The sequence below is a fragment of the Mastigoproctus giganteus genome, chromosome 2, assembly GCF_048544385.1.
Source record: "Mastigoproctus giganteus isolate SK-2022 chromosome 2, ASM4854438v1, whole genome shotgun sequence".
Taxonomy (NCBI): Eukaryota; Metazoa; Arthropoda; class Arachnida; order Uropygi; family Thelyphonidae; genus Mastigoproctus; species Mastigoproctus giganteus.
Window position 1 is genome coordinate 179,473,075 of NC_143576.1, and position 16,093 is coordinate 179,489,167.

A 16,093-nucleotide genomic window follows, 5' to 3' on the forward strand; every position below is an offset into this window, starting at 1 on the left:
AGAAGCTGAGACTCGCCCATATTTATTCTTTCACATGACTCTTTATCCGAATCGATGTCATCCTGCACAAGAGCCTGTTCGTTGGGAATGCCCGGTTGGGTGGAGGGGTTTCTTTCTGATGCTTCATTAGTATGAAATTTATGTAGAACTGTCTTTCTCATACTCTACAGAGTGCCTAACTCTCTTACACCGTTCAGTGACATTTGACCTGCGTTCGTAGGCTATTTTCGGAAACTCAAGCTTTCCGAGAGTTTTCTGACATGATCGTGCGGCGCAATACATAGCCTCATTGTTGCTGGTTAGCGCCTCACACGGAATTTCATTCTCATTGACAGCTACGTGGTCCTATGAGTTGCATAGGGTAACAGGCCTGACACTACTGTTTTCTTTGTTGGCTCTTGACGGGGACTTCGACTTGTCTGAATTCGTGGAACTATTAAGTTCAGTTACCTTCCCTTTCAATTTCGACCTTTTATTTAATGGTACTTGTCTGTTTTACAGGTGTTCTGCTCCTCTCATCAGCGTGAAAAACTAGAAACTATGAATCGTCAGATCAGGCAACATTTTCCAAATTCTCCACTGTCCAACGTTGCTATTCTTAAAGCCACTGTAAACCATCTTATATATTTTTATTTGTTTTACTAATTTCTGATTTTTGACAAACGTGAAACCTAGTTCCGTCAAAGCTACGATACTCTCATCTGTGACAAGGTATGACGAGTTCTGCATTCTGAAATGCCTCTTTGGTTACTTATATTGTAATGGGTTGCTATTTGACTGACGGTATTATTTCTTTTGCCCTGCACAAGCCTGTCAGCATCATATATTCTTTCGAATCAACGAGATATTTCCGAAAACTGGTTCGCCGTTGGCTGGATAATATTTGGTTATTGGACCAATCTCGCTACCCCCCAAAGAATAGTCTTACGTCGAAACCTCTTCAGGGTTACAGTTTCTGAAATACTCATATCGGCACGTATGATGCCGGCTATCACGCCACGTTTAAAGGCATTTGAACCTATTCTCGCAATGTATTCCACGCACGTAGAGCCTCCCTGTATGTCTGCCTATCTACATAGGCTTCTGTGGTCGGGAATGTTCTGATTCATAATAACTGCAATGTTCGTAATAACTGCAAAATTCATAATACATAATACATAATTAATAATGCAAAATACATAATAACTGCAAAATTCATAATAACTGTAACAAATAAACTGTAATGAGCGGAAAGGGACAGTCACGCTTGTCCACACATATCTATATACCTCAATTCAATTGGGATGCTCACTCTCCCACTGACACACTCCGAGGAAGGCCCAGTATATGTGACCATCAGGTTGGCGGCCGCCTGGAGTTGGCTTGCCATACATGGGTTCTAGTGTCGTCCCCCTCTTCCAAACTCCTTTTACTACCTGCAGCTTTCAAAGCTCAGTCACCGTAAACACAGGAAAGAGACTAAATTCCTACAGCTGACTTGGTCCCTTTCATCTAATAACTAAGCTAATCTGGTTGGTAAATACACTCTCCTAACCTAGACTGATCATTACCATCTAAGCTGCACATATATGTTGTCATATATTGGCTGACATAAACGTGTGGGGAAACACCATAATTGTAAAAATCTTTGATTTCCAAGTTGTAGTTACTGAAGTACCAAAAATCTTCTTATTGCAGCATGCATCATTCGAAGGGCGCATTTTCACATCACCGCTGCAGAGCCTTCTTCTTTTCTTTTCCTGATTTTCCAAGACTGATATTTACCTTCATTTAAGAGGTATATCGGGATGCGGGTCGCTCTAGAAATCGGGGCTGGAAACTGTAAAAATAGTACTTGTTCACTGGTCAAACGCGGTATTCCCATTGTTTTATACACACTGAGCCAGATGCGCCGAATAATCGGACAAGAAAATAATGCATGTTCCACTGTTTCACACGCCTTACAGTATAAACATTCAAATGCCCCCGAAATTTGGCTTTATTCCTCTCTACTGGCAAGGGTCCGTGTATTATTCTCCCTGCCTCATAACCTATATGGTGATGTTGGTTACTCAACATCTGAGTCGTGTCCAGTCTCAGCCAGCTGCGTGGCAACGGTGCTGGCGGTACATTCATATCGGATAACTTCCAATATATTTCTGAAATCTTGAGCTTGTTTCCCAAGTACAAACCCCCTGCAGATAACTCTTTTAAATGTTATATTGCCATTTTATAAAAGAGTGTTATTATTTCTACTATTGGACCAGTGTGTTCCTTTCCTGACAATTCAATAAACCTCCCCATATTATACTTTACTAAGGCAGCCGTTGCATGGGCACCCCATAGGGTAGTCCGAATGTGCTTTAACCGTCAATGGTGATTTCCAAACTGGGAGGCGCATCTCCCTAGGGAGGCGTGGACTACTACAAAAGGAGGCGCGAAAAGTTTAACAAAATGTAATTTTCATAACATAACATATATAAATAAAAAATATATACATATAAATAAACTTTCATAACATAACATTAAATTTTATAATCTATTTTTTTAAAGCATTTACCTCCACCTATCTCACTCTAACTTCGATATAAACATTTATTTGGAAAAAATATATATTTTGCTGAAATGGATTGATGATTGATATGATGTAACGTCATATATATAATTTACTGCATACTATGTATGACATATATAGGTAGATTGCTTAGTATAGCCTTAGCTGCATGCTTGAAAATATGGTTTCAGCGGTGTTAGATTGTGTTTTTTATTGTTTTTGGCTTGATTACTTACTGATAATTGTCGTTAGTAAGTTAGAAGTTGTATTTTTTAAGAAAATAAATTTAATCCTAATATTTTTAGACGAATGGATAAATTTTTGGCTGGTTACAAGAGAAAATCCACTAATAATGAAGATACTGATGCTGATACAAGTAAAAGTAGTGGGAATACAAGCAACAGGGAACAAAGAGGTCCAACTCCCAAGACAAGAAAATACGATTCATCCTATTTATCATTAGGATTCACAAGTGTTATTATAGATGGCTTGGAAAAACCAATGTGATTGTTTTGTACGAAAGTTTTGGCTGTAGATAGTATGAGACCAGGCAAATTAAAACGGCACCTTAAAACTAGGCATTCTGAATACGCTGGTAAGCCCATACAATTTTTTCAAAGAAAAGTAGATGAGTTTAATGAACTAAAGCAAACGTCCAAAAAATAGTTTCTATTCCATCAAATGTATTGCTAGCGTTGTACCCACTTTCTTACAGAATCGCGAAATGTAAAAAAACACACAAAATAGGAGAAACTCTAGTTTTGCTAGCAGCTCTTGTCATGGTTAAAATAATATTCGGCGAATCATATGCGAAACAATTGCGACAAATACCGCTTGCTGATAATACAGTTGACAGAAGAATCGATGATATATCTGGAGATCTTTGCGATCAGTTAGTTTCTCGACTGCGTACTTCGAAATTCGCCATACAAGTAGATGAGGCAACTGAGGTAGCTAAAGATGCTCATTTAATTGCATATGTTCGATATGTTGCAGAAACTAATATAATAGAAGATATATTATTTTGCAATCCCATTCCTGGAAAGGCCGCATCCAATGAAATTTTTAATATAATTGACACTTTTTTTGATGAGAAAGACATAAAGTGGAATAACTGCATTGGACTCTGTACTGACAGAGCACAGTCAATGTCAGGACACAAGGCAGGTCTTCAAGCAGTAGTTAAAAGGAAAGCACCCGAAGTTATCTGGACGTACTGCATGCTTCACATAGCAGCTCTTGTGTCAAAAAATATGAGCGAGGAACTTAACAACATTTTTACCAAAGTTATAAACTACATAAAAAAAAAATCCTTTAAAAGCTAGGGTGTTTGCAAAGCTGTGTGAAGATATGGAACCTAATTATACCTCACTTCTATACTATTGTGAAGTGCGCTGGCTATCTCGTGCAAAAGTGATTCAAAGAGTGTTAGAACTGAAAGAAGAGATTGCAATTTTTCTTGATGAAAATAATAATGAAGAGGCAAATTTATTTAGCAATGATAACTTTATTGTTAAACTTGACTATTTGAATTTTTGGAAAATTGAGTGTTTTGAATAAATCAATGCAAGGACCACAGATGCATTCACTGATTCAAAAAGACAAAGTGAAAGCATTCATAAAAAAAATTGGAACTATGGAAATCAAATTTATAAAAAAATAAGTTCGACATATTTCCACTTTTAAATGATTTCTGCGCCAGAGTTAATATTGAAGTAAACAAAAATCTATTTATTGAACACTTGGATGGTTTGCTAATGCACTTTTCACATTATTTCGAATATCTTGATTTTACAAAGTTCGCGTGGATACAGAATCCATTTGTCGATGAACAAGATGATGAATTTGGATTGACAACTATTGAAAAGGAAAAATTGACAGAATTATAATGCGATACTTCATTGAAACAAAAATTTCAGTGTGAAACCCTAGTTCAATTTTGGTTGCATCGAAGTGAAGAATATAATACTTTGTCAAGCAAAGCAACGCAAGTATTGCTGTCAGTCGTAACATCATATTTATGCGAAACGGGATTTGCTGCATTGGCTGCAATGAAATCCAAATATCGAGCCCGTTTAGTTGTAGAAAAAGAGCTACGAGTTGCACTCTCCTCAATCACACCTAGATTCGATAAACTTTGTGCTAATAAACAAGCACATCCATCTCATTAAATTTAAAAATGAATATATATATATATATATATATATATATATAGTAAAACCTTGTTATTATTCTGTCAATTACGTTATTTTTCATTTTTTGTATTAATACATTTTTCACCATTTAAAAATGTGAAAGTAAAAATGTCTCTATTATTTTATGCAATAAAGCGGGGAGGCGCCAAAATTAGATTTTTTTTTAAAGAGGGCGTAGTAACATAAAGTTTGGAAACCACTGTTCTACGGCATCTTTTCCTCTCCCTCTGTTACTGTCACTTTCCTACCTCTTTTCTTTGCTCAGTCTAATAGGGATATTGAGGATAGCTGATGTCTTCATTAAATACTATTTTCAAAAACGGTACAGTCTGAGGGGCCTGATAGCCACTGAGTTTCCTCAAATAGATAACAATCTTCTCTACTGCGGAAGCGTTGCCTATTCGAGGAATATATGAGCTTTGAGTGTGGGTCGAAGGAGCAACTGTCCCTTTCTTCATTCTACGGCATTTCCTTCCTCTACCTCTCCTACAATCACGTTCCTACAACTTTATCTCTTTTATAAATCTAATAGAATAGTATGAGGATAACCGAGAACTTTATCCCATACCATATTTTAAAACGGTGCCGTCTGGGTGGTGGAACCTATCTGAGAATAAGTAACATTAGTCTTCTACTTAGGTGAAGCGTTACTTATTCGAAGTAGTGCAATGTCATGGCAACTCGTTGTGAAGGTATTCACAATATGAGATATAACTTAAACGATGCCGCCTTATAAATATTCTGTTTATTCAGAAATGGCTGTGTATTAATGAAGCTATTGCACTTAATATATATATAGAGTACGTATACATAATAAAAGGCGTAACTGTGAAAATTATTTCGTTTTGATGTCCGAAGGAAATCCAACTTACCGCACTTGCTTTGATGTACTTTTCTAATTTTGAAGTCGGAACTAAACCAGTAGCATTTTCGAATTCTTTAATGACACAGTTCGCCCATTGTTTCTGAATCTATACAAATAAATTATTTTAAATAATTATAAAGTAATTTTTATTGTTATTTCAGTTTAGTAGTTAATACTCATATACGGTCCCACCAAAAGAATTCAGAAAACCTATCCAAAGTAGGGAACCGAACAATCGACAGGTGTACAATACAGGAAACAGGTTTCAAAGTCAGCGGGATGCAGACATATCACAAACAAGAGGAGTTTCGAACAGATTTAAGTGTTGGATGCCAATGTACAAAATTTCTAATTGCTTGACAAGCATTCTTTTGAGTCTCAAAAACCAACAACAGCCGATGTAATTAAAAAGGGAAGGACGTGACAGTGTAGGCGTGTGTATATGCGTGAGTATTGATGATCAGGTAAGCAAAAATAATGAGCAATTGGGATCGTCGATTACCTGAAGGACGCAGTGAAAGAGAATCAAATGACTTCCATGGAAAAACGATGAATCCTCTTAATGTTTCACATGGAAACAGTGAAATTCTTACTAGGTAATTCATTTGAATTATTTTATAGATATTAACAACATTAAGACGAAGTATTTATTTTTTTGTACTGACGGGGAATGGACGAAATGTAGTTTCGCATACCCGACCATCTGTCTATAAATTGCGCACATTCTGAGTTCCTTTTATTTCTTTTACTTCAATTGGAATCCGTGGAACTTTCGCCGCCGATCGAATACATCAACTATATTATGAAAAAGCTCAAACAACTTCCTACACAATTGAAGGTAATCGGACCCAGGCCTTTACAACACATTGTGTGGAAGGAGCAGCGATCGTAACCACCGTGCTACACGAAGTGCGTCTACGTTGCAGTCCCCAATTTTTCATCATGCCGACGAACCGGGGTTAGAATAACACATGATATTAAGGCGATCCACTGAAGCCTAGTGGCTTTCATTATATGGAAATTAATTCAATCCGACCTCGCAAGAGAGAGTGGTGTACCAAATAAGCTGTCCACTGAGTGTTAATAAGTGTGCGTTGCTTTCCACCAAAATTCTTCCTAGTAAACCCAACTAAATCCACTACGTAGTGAAATGAGAGTCCACATTCCTCTACCACTCTGCTCCCTGTAAACTATTATTTTCTGGATGTCTTGAAATAGCATTTCTGTGACGCTTTCTGCCTCTCTCTCTTTACTTCATATAAATAAGAATAAAATATGGCGCTTCACTTTAATGAAAATAAAAGTAAGGCGTTTGGGGCTCTTTATGCAGGGATCCAAACATTCTAGGTACACCACTCGGCCTCCGTCAACTATAGCGTAGCTAGAAATTTTAATTACGATTTACATTATTACTGTTTAAAAAATTCAGTATTCATATTGACTTTTAATTACTATTTAACCTTACAACTTGCTAATAAAAGGTTATGCAATGTACCGTTTCAAGGGCTCCACTCCTCGCTGAATTATCTTTAAAAATATTTGCGTCAGAATTTTTTTAAGACATTTATAATAAAGCTCAGAAACATGTGTAAGTTTACCTCAGTAGCGTTATGGTTGCAGTCAGAGTCTATCCAAACATCTCTGCAGATGAATTTGACAACATCTTTGTAGCCCTGGCAGTAATCTTCTCCGACAGCTTTCAAACAATCCAAATACATGTCTATTATCTTTAAGAATAAAAGGTAAAACTATATCAATATTATGTTATTATTTTTTGCATATGTTATTATATATAATATAATATTTATATAATATCACTGGACATTCACCATAGACAATTTAAAAAGAAAAACAACGACGGTAGTTTGAAGGGCATCAATTCATCTGTATCTCTTATTGTGCTCATCTTTCACAACAAATTATCAAGTAGCCAAGTGTTACACTACCTCGAATAAGGAAAGCTAGCAGTAGTATTGGGAATTGGTTTATTTTAAATTTACAATGATATATTTTTTTCTTAAATTTTTTTGAAAAAGGTCCATTTCGGAACCACATAAACCTATTCCCCTTCCAAGGAGTGTACACGTGGAGAAAATATTAGGCGGCGAATATCAAACCGATAATTTCCACCTTATAACCACATTGCATTAACACCCTACATACATACATGTGAAAATGATAAAATGTCCCTTCTTTTGGAATTAAATGGCTTCAGAAATCGTACTTATTTGTTGGTTTACAATTTAATCTTGGGTATGATTTGTGCATGTCAGGCCACCACCACAACCGGCCCTCTGCTCTTATATTTAGGAATCACGCGGACAGATAGAAATTTAGAAAAATTTAAACAGGCCAATCAGATGCTTTTTTTTTTTTTTTAAGAGCATCAGATAGTGATGTGTTTGTTTCCAAATTTAACTTCCTGTTTTTTGGCTGTTAAGTTCAAAGACATAAGAATTCACCACCGTTGAAATTTTACTTAGACAGACTTTTGTATTTCGCTGCCCTGATTTAAAAGTCAGAATTAAATCACTTATTGTCTGTAGTTTAATTCTAAATGAACAACACTCACACGGTACATTGAGACGGGCCAATGGGCGCAATCGAATTCACACAACGAATTTAATTCCATTTAACCTGTATATACGTATTCGATAAAACTATACTATTGTAATTTTTTTTTCTTGTTTTTTTTAAGCATAAGAAGCGTTGACAGAATAAAACTTTAAAAATTAACTGCTAAAGAAGATAAACTTGACTGTTTAAAGATATTAGTCTGATTTGTCAAACTTTGGAAATTTAAAATTTCAAAAAACCCTGGGAAAAATGAACTTACATTCTGTCGACTGCTCTCGCGTGCAAACTTTGCATGCTTCCTGCTCGCATATAATTTCAATCTCAATCCACACCGAAATCAGAGAAAAAGGACAAAATTGTTCTTATTACGAAAGAAATTCTCTGTGACATTATGAAATCTCATTACGACTAAAACAAAAGTGGACAGTTCGACCTATCCGGTTCTCTCTCTCTCTCTCTCTAATTTTGTGGTTTTAGTTGTTAACATCTGTGTGTGGGTGTGAAAAATAACTGTAATTCTGTAGCAGATTTTTTACCTTTCAAAGGATGTTTCTCAACAGGGCATAAACAGTACATTCATGAAGTGCGTGTTTCGAAACTTTATCTTCATTTATTATGAAGAAGAGGCGCCGACCGGGCTAGTCGGGTGAGTAAAGTGCTGCCCTACAACCCAAACGTTGCGGGTTCGAATCCCGCCTCGGGCTTGGATTACAATACTGCAAAAACATTGGGAGGTGCATTATGATCCCATAAGCCAATGCGCCAAGAACTAAGTAACGAAGGGGCCATGTTGGTTGTTGCAATCAAATTTCCCTCGTTTCAAACTACAACTAATGGTACAGGTCACAGCTCCACCTTAATTATTTATCACGAGCAGTTAGTTATATATTTATTTGTATTTTAAAAAGCATTCCTTTTTGTTGTTTGTTCCCTAGCTTTTTTAAAATTCATGTAGCTACTGTCAAATAAATGTTATGATTTTATCAATTAATTAAGGATCGGAATGGGGTGAAAGTCATGTTTTTTTTTTTTTTTTTTTTATGTAAACCCCAAACACGAGAGGTATTAGAACCTATAGTACTTAGTACCGTGCTTGGGTTGGAGGTTGAGAAGACGAAAGAAGATATTTGTTGACATTGGACTTGAACTTCTGTAGATTGTAACCATAACCAGGAAATACGTATAAAGGAAGGTTGTTCCAGAAAACGGCAGTTGAATGAATAAATGAGGAAGATGAAAAGTTGGTTCTGTGGGTTTGAAGTTGGACAGTAAATGGATGTTGGCTGGTGGCGGTACGTGTTCGGACTGTTTTGAAAGAGAGAGCGGGAATTATAGAAGCCAATTCAGAAGAACAGTGCCCATGGAAGTATCTGTAGAAGAGGCATGCAGCAGAAACAGTACGGCTATGAGAGAGCGAGTGGAGAGACTCTATTAGAGATGAATCATTAATTAACCTAATCGCAAACCCCAAATGGGTAGGATATAATGCTTGCACCGAACTAGGTGCGGGATTGCTGGCACTGACCTCAGTGCGGGATCTACAGACACTATGCCATTGGCAATTACACAGGGACACCTGTCCCCTGTGACTTTTAAACCCACACTCTTTCCTATACTTCGCCTAAATTAGGGTGAATTTATTCTCCTCTGTCAACACCCACATTCATTCCCTATCTAATCCTCTCTTATTCTATGCCCTCTCTCTCTCTCTCTCTCTCTCTCTCTCTCTCTCTCTCTCTCTCTTTTTTAATCTATTATTTTATTTATTTATTTTATTTTATTATTTATTATTTATTTTAAATCGATTACTTTATTTACTTATTTTATTTTATTATGTTTATTATTATTTATTTATTTATTTACTATTTTTTAATTTTTTTAATCTGTTATTTTATTTTTTTTATTATTATTTTATTTATTTTTTTTTTTTGGGGCTCCGTCACGAAGCTCAGGCAACCCTGGCAGAGGCCAGCCAGAGTACAATGGGCAGCCTGGTCACCTCCCAGTGGTGGTGGCGAGCAAGGTGGGGTCCCCTTAGGGGCCTTACGGCAAAGCATCCAAAGACAGAACAAGAGACCACAGCACAACTCTGTCACAAACCAGACACCACACTTTTTCTGGCATTTACAGAGATACCGTAAATTCTTCACAAAGTACCATGGTGCAGATGTGGGAAATCACCGGTGGCGCCTTCCTCAAAACACTATGCTACTATGCCTCTTCTGAATGGAATCAAGAAGCCTGAGAAACGTTTCGGGGGCACCACCCCAGAGGTGGGAACAATATTCCATGGCAGGGCGGATTTACGATTTATACAGGGTGAGCAGCTGTTTGGAAGAAAAGTAACGCCGAGAGCGAAAGAGAAAGCCAAGTTTTTTAAATGCAGAAGTCAGAGTAGTCCCCAAAAGAGATATATCATTTTTCCTAGAAATCGGAGTGTCACTAAAGATAAGCATAGGAGCAGAAAAATCCTTTTTGCGAGATATAAGACAAGACTGAGTTTTAGAAGGGTTCAAATAAATTAAGTTGTCTTTGCCCCACTGGAGAATTACCTGAAGATCGACATTTAAGGAATTGGTAACAGATTTTCGAGAAATTGAAGCTGATTGAGCAGGACAAGGTTTCTCAAAATGGAAAGTGGAATGCAATGTGCTATCATCGGCAAACCTATGGATAGGATTTGCAGTCAATGGAAGAAGGTCATAAATATACAAGAGGAAAAGAGTGGGGGAAAAAACTGAACCCTGGGGGACATCGGCATTAATGAAGAAGTTAGAAGACAGACAGCCATCTAGCATCACCCTCAGTGAGCGATCACAGAGAAAACTGGATAACCAATTACCAAAAACAGTTGGCAAACCATAAGATGGTAGCTTGTTTAGAAGACCTTTATGCCAAACACGATCGAAAGCCTTTGAGATGTCAAAAGAAACTACTTCTGTTTCCCCGAACCTTTCCATTGAATTAGTCCATAAATGGGTAACATAAGCCAGATTATCTCCAGTGGATCGACACTGACGGAATAAATACTGGCGATCGTTTATCAGACGGAAGGTTTCTAGGTAGTTTACGAGTTGGTGGTTAATTAATTTCTCCATCACTTTAGAAAGAGTAGAAGTAATTGCAATGGGACGATAATTGGATGGGAGGGATTTGTCATCCTTTTTAGGAACTGGCTGGATATGAGTAAATTTCCAAGCAGAAGGAAAAACACCTTTGGAATAAGAAAGTGAAAAAAGGCGGCAAAGAATAGGATTAAGTTCAGGAGCACAGGTTTTGAGAACAAGTGAAGAAATACCATCGGGACCTAGAGCTTTCATAGCATCAAGATTCGTGAAAATCTTTCTGACATCCTTTTGACGGAAGACCACAGGAGGCATTGAATGGAGCGTGTTGGGGATTGTTTTACCAAGATCATTAATACATGAGCTGGAAGAAAAATGGGATGCTAGCAAGTCAGCTTTATCCTTGGCTAAAGGGGCAACAGCACCATCTGGTTTGAACAGAGGTGGAAGCAGAGATGGGCAAAAGTTGTGGCCAATAGCTTTAGCAAGAGACCAGAATGCTCGTCTACCATTAGGGCAGGAAGCAAGTTTTCTACCCTAAGCCTGTTCAAACTCTAGTTTGGACTGATTAATAACTGCTTTACAATTGTTGCCAGCTTTAGTGTAGGCAGAAAATCAAACTGGAGAATTAGAAACAAGCCAATTACGAGATGCAACATCGTTCTCTTGAACAGCCTTAGCACATTTATTGGAAAGCCAAGGTTTAGATAAAGGACGAGATTTTAAAGTGGAGTGTGGGGTAAAGGATTCCATTCCTGCAAGAATAATTTCACCGACACGATCTGAGCAAACGTTGGCATCAGAAGTTTTGAAACAATAATCTGACCAAGGAAAAGAAGAAAAGAAGTCTCGCAGGTCATCCCATTTTGCATTCTTGTAATGCCGAACAACACGAGGTTGGGAATAGCCATGAGATAAAGGTTCCATTGGAGAAGAGACAATCACCATGTGATTGTCTCTTCTCCAATTAGAATGGTTGTTTGTGAGAAAAAAGATCAAGCGTATTGGCTGTATGATTAGGATTATCCGGTATTCTTCTAGGTAAATGAACAATCTATGCAAGATCATTAGTAATTGCAAAAGCCTCAGTATCTGGACAAGCTGGGTCGGTGTGACCAGAAAACGGAAGCCAACAGGAGTTGTGAACATTAAAATCACCAAGGAAAATTATCTCACTGTTAGGAAAGTTGGATTGGAGAAAGTCAATTTGCAAAGAGAGGAAGTCAAAGAGCTCCAAGTGATTAGTGGAGTTGGGAGAACGGTAGAGACAACAGATGAATTTGACACAATGAGGTAGAGAGATTTTTAGCCAGAGAAGACCAAAGAGAGGATATTCCAAATTGCCAAGTCTCTGACAGGGAATATCAGAAGGGACATATGCCCAAGTACCACGTTTGAGGAGAAAGGAATCATACAGCGGATAATTTGGGCATCTGAGATGAGCAGTAGTTGAATCAACCGATAACTGAGATTATGTCAGAAAACGTACATGGGGTTTGGCAGACTGCAATGTAAATGGACATCGTTGAGATTAGAATTGAGATCACGTATATTTGTGAAATGAATTAGGAAGTGCTTGGGAGGTTTAGATCTTTTGGCAGATAAGATTGCTCTATTAGTTTGACAATTCATGGTGTATACAATAGTAAGAAAAAGTAGGTGGGACATGTTGTATGAAGTAATGAAATTTTTGGATATGGCGTACATAATGTAAGAATATACCCAGATATTTGACATAACGTAGCCTCGACCACGCTCCCCGCATACACACTACTCGGACTCCCTCCAGTCACTATCTGGCAGAGTAGAGGTAACAAGATTATACACTAGCTGATCCGGAAGCCTCCTAGGGAGTTACCAATAGATTCGGTCCGGTGTACTAACTAGCGGCCAGCCTGCGACAACCATTTTAGAGCTGTACCCTCGAAATGTAATGAATATTGGATCTCACCACGATGTTCATCATAACCTCAAAAGTCATCAATCATGCTGCATGATGGAAGAGATGGGAAATGGTTGACTGGAACTTAGCTCTAGTGACTTAACATGGGTTCCACCACTACAAGCCTCCAATAAGCAAAGTGGTGGTATTTCACCTGTTGATGAGTGTCATCTACCACTCAGTACTGCCTGGTAACATAGAGGGGCAGCGTTGCTCCATGTGGTGGTGTATGCGCCACACCTCGATCCGTGCTTACGTTGGTTCTCACGTGGGTGATCACACACCATGTACTTGTGCATGGAGATTATACCCACTATTACAAACAGTCCCACCATCATGAAGTTGCAAGCAGAGGATTTGGCTGTCACAGACCGTCCGGACTTCGCCGAAATTGGGTCCACTTGACTTGAGTGTCACCCGAATATCAGTTCCATCAGCGTTTTAGACTCCCAGGTAGCAAGTGCAGCTTGTCTGGCAAATCTGGGAGAATGTCTGTGACAACCTGCCTAATGATTATCAGTAGTTGGATCTGGACGGTAGAAGTAATCTTCATTTATGCGTGAATTCAATATGATATTAGTTTCAAAAAGTATTACCATGTATATTAGCATCATCCGATACTGAAATTTGGAATCTTATTAGGCACTTAACAATAGATCCAAATTTCTGCAGGAAAGTAAATATGTTGGTCGATCCAGATATTATAAATTTATAAATTTCAGGCAGGATTAATATAAACAAAAATAAGTATTATAACATTATATTTTAAGTAAATAATTGTACACTAAAAGAAGCATATTTACGTTGCACAACTTTTCATTCAAGCAATGCAGATGGTTTATAAGCTGGTCTTCTGTTAAAACTGCAATGAAAATAAAAAAAAAAAAAAAAACGTTCGTTTCGGTTTTGTTTCTTCTTTAGAGAATCTAGATTGATGAAATTTTGAATTTATGATATCATAGAACATATTCAAAATAACAGATTCAAATGTTTAATTTAACAAATTAAATTTAAACAAATTCAAATGCTGTAATTTAAATGATATTATTATTCACTGGTATTGCAACAAAGTCAAGTTACAATCGTAAAATCCTATAGAAAACCTTTGTAGAATAAGAGGGAATTTTACTTATTAGATGGAAATTAAAATTAACTATGCCTGCATTTTCATGATTATAGTCGTGAAATCTTAAATGTTCACTCCTTCAAAATTCAGGCATTTGAGAAAATATTATTACTGCTGACTGTGTAACATCTTTGACAAAAAGCTCTCATGCTGTTTACAAATCTGATAGTAATAATATTAATAAAGAATTCACCATACTGTGCTAGGAAGCCAAACTTTTCTGAACCAGCAACAATGCCTCTTGTCTCTCCTATTCTCTGAGTTCTCAATTTCAATAAATATGGAGGCACTGGAATGAAACATCCTTATAATAATATATAATAAATAAACCTTTATAATGACTAATTAGATAAACAGTATAAATTGAAATTTGAGTATTATAGAATTAATAAGTAGGGAGAGGTTATTACGTTGCTTGTGAGTGATCGTGAGAAAATCCCCCTGACGTCAGAAGCTTGAAACACTCACCTAGACCAACATTTCTTCGAAACATTTCCCGAGAACACCTTGAAACAAGTACGAGTCTGAATCATAAAACATTGGGTAAGAGAAAAATAATAACATACGCGCTGAAAGCTAATCTAATGCAACCAAACCCAAGATATTCCCCACGGTAGGGCTGTTGTTACCAAGGGCGGACTTTGCTTGTTAGACGTGAAAAGAAAAACGTGATAAAAGGAATGAGTTCGGTCTTCGCGCTTCGGAGAGAAAGAGTTTGCCAGGTACTAAGTGGTGGTACATTCAAGGCATAGATTTTTACCGGGTGTTGTATACAGATATATCTGCTGCAATTCCAAAAATTAAAGAGCGTGGCTACGCAGGTGGCCTAAGAGCAGATCCAATCTCGTAGTCACGAAATCTGAGTGCCTTGCTAACACCGGAATTCTTGATCCTGAAGAAATTCATGAAGGAGCAGTCACAGATGTATTTATTTTTTTTTTATCTTTTAAATCTGTTTATTGCTCTGCTCAAGAGCAATCCCCTGGACAGGGGTAAGCTAGGGGGTGATATATACATTCAGAGGTTAAGGCAGGGACATGTGTCCGGCGATTACATGGACCACATGTATGTGCTTAACCTGAAATGGTAAAGGGTTTACAGTGTTTATTGTTTTACATATTAAATTTGTGGAATACCAAAGTATCCCAAATTAAAGGATATTAATTTATCAAAAGTGCTGTAAATTACAAAACATGGGAAATCTGTACAAAAATATAAACGATTGAAGCAGTCCATCACCGGTTGTTTCCCGTGGTATCTATTCAATGTTCACTCTCTTAGTGCTCACAGTCAGTTGTTTTTGTAGTAGAAGATGCCAAGAGTAGGGAACCTTTCAGCCAAGAGGGAAGAAACTGAAGGCATTTATAGGAATTCTTCAAGCAAGGAAAAGTAAATGCATTTCATTTTTTAACCAAAAAATTACACCATTCCCCTTTCAGAAAGCATCTGGGACCAATATTTTGTTGTAGACTTAACTACGGAACGGGAACTAGATGAACAGTTTATAAATATGTATATTAAACATTTTAAAGATTGTACGCTTTTTTATAGGAATGCATGGGCTGGTTTTAAGCTTGTTGTGGAGAACTGGAATAATTTAATAAACTGAGGATGCCATATTTATCATAGCGCCCACTCTATAGTGGAATGAGTTTATTGGCAGCATTGAGTGAAAGGAGGTGGAGTTGCTTGCACAGAGAAGCAGTACTGGCAAAATTAGAATTAAATACATTTGCTGGAGAGAAAAATAATAATAAGATAGAGGGTGAACAATACAGTATATATAATTG

General features: G+C 37.3%; 1 protein-coding gene across 2 annotated transcripts in view; it reads right to left on the reverse strand.

The window, feature by feature from the left end:
- The window catches only part of LOC150089792 (uncharacterized), a 44,673-nt gene that overhangs the window by 1,076 nt on the left and 27,504 nt on the right, over nucleotides 1–16,093 (reverse strand). For both annotated transcript variants that reach the window (XM_090368818.1, XM_090368817.1), the window contains exons 3-5: nucleotides 13,981–14,039; nucleotides 7,192–7,320; nucleotides 5,601–5,699 (exon numbers count right to left, since the gene is read on the reverse strand). In XM_090368818.1, coding sequence (XP_090224944.1) covers nucleotides 5,601–5,699; nucleotides 7,192–7,320; nucleotides 13,981–14,039 — 287 coding nt within the window. The remainder of the gene's footprint in view (nucleotides 1–5,600; nucleotides 5,700–7,191; nucleotides 7,321–13,980; nucleotides 14,040–16,093) is intronic.